The sequence below is a fragment of the Limulus polyphemus genome, unplaced genomic scaffold (assembly GCF_000517525.1).
Source record: "Limulus polyphemus unplaced genomic scaffold, Limulus_polyphemus-2.1.2 Scaffold1569, whole genome shotgun sequence".
NCBI classification, from domain to species: Eukaryota; Metazoa; Arthropoda; class Merostomata; order Xiphosura; family Limulidae; genus Limulus; species Limulus polyphemus.
Window position 1 is genome coordinate 112,079 of NW_013667179.1, and position 6,713 is coordinate 118,791.

The window sequence follows — 6,713 nt, forward strand, 5'->3', positions numbered from 1 at the left end:
AGATAACAATGACGATTCAACTGATGTCCACCAACTCTCAGCTTATCATTTAATACACCTACATCTAATTCATTTGCTGACACTTTTCGCACAACAGAATGATCGTGTAAAGTTTTGCACGTGTATGAATTTCTTTGACTACATCATGACTTGTGTTTATACATTTCTGTACGTCTGTCTTAACTAATTGTAAATCTTCTCTGGAGTTAAACCACGTGATCCGAATGTGATTTATTCTTTTGGTGTAAAATTACGAATACTGATGGCGCTTTTAGAACCTAACTACGTGATCTCACTTAACTGATTAATTGTTTTGTTGCGTAACATGTTTCACAGTGTCAAAATTTTCCACCAGAGGGCTCGTGAGAAGGTGTTAAAGAGAATGCTCCTAGTAGGCGTAACTATAGTGACTTCAATTGGGGACTACAGTTCACGTCGAACATGTCCGAAGACAGGTAAGGGTTTGGGTTCCTAATATTGTGATTGTACATTTTCTAGTTGTTTCAACTACAGATAAGGTTACACTGGATTTCGGGAAACGTTGTTTAATATATACATTTGAAAAAAAATAATAACTAACTTAATACAGCTATAGATAAAAAAAAAAAGATTACATATGAATATGTTGGTTGGTTGTTTGTTTTAGAGCAAAGCCATATTTAGCTATCTGCTGTGTCCGCCGCTGGGAATCAAACCCCAGAATTTTAGCGTTGTAAGTCCGTAGACTCGCCGCCGTCCCACCGGGGGACAGGTGTATGTGAAAGACAAAAATACGAAACAATCTTCATTAGGGACAAACTATTTATATATATATATATGTGTGCGTGTATATTATTTTAAAATGTTGTACAAACATCTGTTTGTTGGTTGTCATTTATCATAAATTTTAAGCAATTGAATTTCAGTAAAAGTTGTTCGTATTTACAAAATGTTCTTTAAAGAACTCAGTTACTGTATCTTGTACTTTGACGAGATAGAATAAAGAGTCCCAAAATTTACATATATCGTACACAATTTTCATTCATATACCGAAGCCATGCAGCCCCCTACTTTTTCTATTGTCATTTATACAATAGAGTTTTTCTTTAACTTGGAGTTCAGTAAACGATTATATTATATTATTTATTTTTAGTTCTCGAAAAGAAGATTCGCATCGTTATTTTAGATATGTTTAAGAACAATGTTTGAAAATTTCTAGACACGTTACAATCGACTCTTACATTAGGGGTTTCTAGCGTCATCACCTAGCGCGACAGCCTGTTTAAAGTTTCGTTTAACGTACATTTTATCCGAGTTACGTGTCCATAACACTTACCAAATTTAGCATGCTCTTTTGTACAATAGTTTTATAGGAATTATCTATCTAAATTTGCATTGTCTAATCATCAATGTATAGTTCACACTTTCAAAACACGAGTCTCGGTTCTGATAATCCCCCCTTAAGATTCTTGCTGTTAAGAAACACCAGGAGGTGTCCTTTTTTTAACAATTAGAGAGAGAGAAAGTTAAATATTTGTGAGTTTTCGTTAATATCTGAAGTTTTTTTTTTCATTCTTATCATTTTCAAGCATTAAGATATTTCTAAGCTTCTGGTAATATTATTCAAATGGACTTACATGACAATCGTTTCTAGAAAAAATATAAACTGGCATCAAGGTATTTGTATTTTATATTTATTTCTAATAGAACGAAGCCACTTTGGGCTACCTTCTGTGTCCATCATGGGAAATCGAACCCTGAATTTTAGCGTTCTAAGCACGTAAACTTAACGCTGTCCCACCGAGGGACAAAGTTTGTTTTATAGCAAAGCCACATTGGGCTACCTGCTGTGTCGACCGCGAAGGATCGAACTCCGGATTTTAGCGTTGCAAATCCGTATATTTTCCGCTGTCCCACCAGGGGACAATGTTTATTTTAGAACAAAGCCATATTGGGCTATCTTCTGCGTCCATCATGGGAATCGAACTCCGGATTTTAGAGTTGCAAATCCGTATATTTACCACTGTCCCACCAGGAGGTAATGTTTATTTTAGAGCAAAGCCATATTGGGCTATCTTCTGCGTCCATCATGGGAATCGAACCCCGGATTTCAGCGTTGTAAGTCCGTAAATGATTTACCTCTATCACACCAGGGGACAAACATCAAGGAACGAGTGTAAAAAAAAAAAATCCACGTGAGAATATTTTAGGATTCCAAGAATAAATTAAGTAAATTAAAAAGTAAACTTTTGGGGCAATTTATTCCAAAGATCCTTTTCTTAATTTATGTACCCATGAATATTTTACAGAGATGCATTCAGTGAAAGTTAGCGTAAATTACGAAATAAATGAATGAAACTCGTTTTCTTGCACCATAATTCCTACTAAAACCCCCACTAACTTCCATAAAAGAACAGAACGATTTGTCAGTATATTTCATAACTTCTTCCACTTGAAGAAGGTGTGACTGTAATCTGATTGAGTTCGTAATGTGCTACTATTGACAGTATTACCACTACCTTTTATGTGTCATCTAAGCATCGTAGTAGGAGACGGACAATCTTCTCATAGTACATCCTCCTTGCGGAGGCTATCAGAAAGTATTTTATATAATAATAATAATAAAAAAAAGAATAAACATTTGCATTGCAGTCTTATAAGAGTTTCTCGAAAATGCTTATTGGTATTTAATGCTGGCGATTATTACGCACAGTTGGTCAAACAGGAGAGATTGATCGTGGCCCAATGGTTAGCGTGCCGGACTGTGGCTTCAGCGTTCGCTTCACCTTACTGGCAAAGAACGAAAGTGTGCTCCATACTTTGTTGCCATGGGTACGTTATAAGGGTGACAGTCAAATCCAGCTATTAGATGAGGCAAGAGTAGCACGAAAGTTAGCGGTTTTATGCTGTTGATTACACAGGCCTGCGATGGTTTTATTGTCTTAAAGTAATTACACAGGCCTGCGATGGTTTTATTGTCTTAAAGTAATTACACAGGCCTGCGATGGTTTTGTTATCTTAAAGTAATTACACAGGCCTGCGATGGTTTTATTATCTTGAAGTAATTACACCGGCCTGCGATGGTTTTATTATCTTGAAGTAATTACACAGGCTTGCAATGGTTTTATTATCTTGAAGTAATTACACAGGCCTGCGATGGTTTTATTGTCTTAAAGTAATTACACAGGCCTGCGATGGTTTTGTTATCTTGAAGTAATTACACAGGCGTGTAATGGTTTTATTATCTTGAAGTAATTACACAGGCCTGCGATGGTTTTATTGTCTTAAAGTAATTACACAGGCCTGCGATGGTTTTATTATCTTGAAATTTGTGCATGTTCTACAGTAATTCCTGTACGCTGAATCTTAAAATGATATCCATTTTTCTCCATCACGTACAGATTTTTCATCAAACGTCATAACGCAATACATAAAAGAAAGACTAAAAGACGTAGAGTTCACAAAAAAATCACGATGAATGAGGATGTATATTCGTTTGACATCAATGTTCTTACCTTTTCTTCAGTTTATCTGTATTTTTGTTAACAAACATAATAATAAAAAATGTTCATTGTGGTAAACGAAATAATAACTTGATCTAAGTAACAGTTTTCTTTCTTCTCGATTTGTAAAAAATCTTTACGTGATAGAAAAAAAATAAATTATTTTCAAAGTCTGCGTAGCTGAATTATGGAAAAACCGTTATTAAAACCAAAACAACTTTTATGAAGTTTAAATTCGCAGGTCTGTGTTATCTGTATCCCCTCTAGCCTAGGCCTGGCATGGCCAGGTGGTTAAGGCACTCGACTCGCAATCTGAGGGTCGCGGGTTCGAATCCCTCTCACACCAAACATGCTCGCCCTTTCAGTCGTGGGGGCGTCATAATGTGACGGTCAATCCCACTATTCGTTGGTAAAAGAGTAGCCCAAGAGTTGGCGGTGGGTGGTGATGACTAGCTGCCTTCCCTCTAGTCTTACACTGCTAAATTAGGGACGGCTAGCGCAGATAGCCCTCGTGTAGCTTTGCGCGAAATTCAAAAACAAACAAACCTCTAGCCTATCATTTCAAACTTAGGAACGACTATGTACAGATAGCCCTTGTGTAGTTTTGAGCGAATATAAGAAAACAGGTAAGTCAATAAAATTTTGTGAATGGAACCGTTTCCATTACACATCTCTTATCGAACTTAGTAAATAAATGTGTTACAGAACATAAACTATTGCGTCAGATTACGTTCACTCGATCTTAAATAGCAAAGTAAAGAAGTTAACAAATCAATAACACATTTTTTTCACACCAGTTGCTAATTTTACCTACTGACCGGTTTACAACTTTCTTACCATTCTGGTGTGGCTTTGAAACGTCCACACGGGACAATGGGGATTCTATATCACGTCTAGAAAGTACAAGAACAATAAGGATTCTACATCACATCCACACAGGATAAGGACAAAGAGAATTCTGTTTGGAGACAGCTGGAATGGGTAACAAAGAAAACGTTTATAATAAATATATAAAGTTTAGAAAAAACTGCACTCATCGTCAAGTACAAGTAGTTCACCTATGCACAGTAGGGGCCAGAGACGTCATATAGCCGGAGATTGCTTAACATGAGGTGTTGGTTTAGAATGAAGGCTGTTTTGTTCAATTAAGATGGCTTCTTTGATTTTGCGTTTGGTGATGTTTGGCTCTTTGCCTTAAAATTAAAATGTTTTTAATAAACTTTTTTTTTTTAGATGCAGCGGTGGGAGAGTTTTTTTACTCTGTCCGGTTAATCTATTTTTCAATTTCTTCGTTCTAGAATTTTGGGCAGTTATTACACGTTATTTTATAAATTTATACGTGATTTATATTTATTAATTATTGTTGCACTGATTTCAGCGACGAATGGTAAACTGCAGTGTAATGTTGTGTTCTTGTCGTTTATTCTGGGTTCATTTGGTATCAGTTTTGTTCTTGAGTTGAGTTGTGAGTTTTTGTTGTGGTGTTTGTGTGAGATTTATGATTGAGCTTTGTTACTGTGAATGAAGGAATGTTTTATAAGGTTGATTTCTTCATCTGTGTTGTCCCTTGAACAGTCTTTAAGCTATGTTTATAATGTGTTCATCTTTTGTGACCTCTTTGTTCCATATTGTAAATATATATATATATATATATATTCCTGTGTCTAAGTAAATATTTGTAACCTGACATGGTTAAACTTTGTACAATTATTACTGTGTTATTCTTGTAATAAAGTCTCTTCGTTACCCATTCATGTCATCTCCAAACTGTATTAGTCTCAAAGTGGATTCCATGTCATCAGAAGAGGGAATTCTGATTTACCGCCAAAATTCAGACAAAAGTAGCTAAAAAGTGTAGTTTACCAGAATCCAACTGCATACGTCATCGACTATTCTAAGTATGATTCGTAGGGAAGGACACCTCTAGTTCATATAGATTGGTAGAAATATTTGAAATTCCCCTTGAGATGGTATCGCCTCTCCCCAGGGATTTCAGACCCAAGGTCAAGATGATACGAATTTCTAGCCTTTGGCGTATTCAATGTTACCTGAGTAAAAAGTCCAAATACATGTTTACCACATGATATCTGTTTAACAATGCATGCAGAACACCTGCAGAAAATTTACAGAAGACTATTTGGATATATCAGACTAAAGATACATTCGAAACTAGTTATGGATATATCAGACTAAAGATACATTCGAAACTAGTTATGGATATATCAGACTAAAGATACATTCGAAACTAGTTATGGATATATCAGACTAAAGATACGTTCTAAACTAGTTATGCGAGGTAAATTTAATGAATATTTCAGTCATTGAACTTACTTGACATTTGTTTTTGTTGTTTTTTTTTTGCACAGCTTTATTTTGCTTCCGAAAGTCTAATTTTAAAGACCCCCCCCTCCTCCTCCCCATTAGGCTCAGCTGTAAATTTTGTGCTTACAACACCAAAATTTGGTTTTGTTACCTGTGGTGGGCAGTACACAGATAGCCCAATGTGTTGCTTTGCGCTTAACAACAAACCAACCAACCAAGCTCATGTTTAAAAAATGTGTAAAATCACGATGACCCGATATGGTTTCTCCAGCTTGTCATTCCTCCAATCAGATTACTTAAATTATAACTTTTTTCAATAATCAAATTAGTTATTAATAGTGATTATAAACACAATAACGAAATAATACTACATTTTAAGATACAGTTTTAGAATAACTTCTCCAACAGAAATCGAGAGGTATATTTGGTTATTGCGATCAAATACGTGCTAAATTAACTGAAAAGAAAGGTAATAATGGTGAAATGTTCCCAATCTCTTCAGTAATAGTGCTTTTAATAATACAAATTTATGGCCAGAATCACTTTTTATAAAATGTTAACACGCTGAAAGTTTGTCTATGTTACTGGAACGTAACTGCAAAATGTCATTTTGACACATCTAAGTGGATATCGCTTAACGTCCTAAGTTATCAAACTTAAACACAACCTCTTATTTCATATACATCTTCTAACCGCTAAAAAAAAATACGTATATATTTCAAGAGATGGCCATAATAAATTTGTCAATAATCTCCGGGGAGTGTAAGTGCATTTAACCACCGAGAAAGAACAAAACAATTATAGCTAATTTAACTATATAGTAACAATGAGGAAGTTCGCTGTGACTTAATCAAATGGTCACGTGACTCATTGGTTGGCAAGACCTTGTTTAAAAATGGCTGACTAGTA

The 6,713-nt window shown here is 35.3% G+C and overlaps 1 protein-coding gene across 1 annotated transcript in view; it reads left to right on the top strand.

The window, feature by feature from the left end:
• Positions 1–379: 379 nt before the first annotated feature.
• LOC106464143 (hydroperoxide isomerase ALOXE3-like) overlaps positions 380–6,713 on the top strand; it is a 52,978-nt gene continuing 46,644 nt past the window's right edge. The window contains exon 1 of the mRNA XM_022391823.1: positions 380–455. Within this exon, the coding sequence (XP_022247531.1) occupies positions 442–455 (14 nt within the window). The 5' untranslated portion in view covers positions 380–441. The remainder of the gene's footprint in view (positions 456–6,713) is intronic.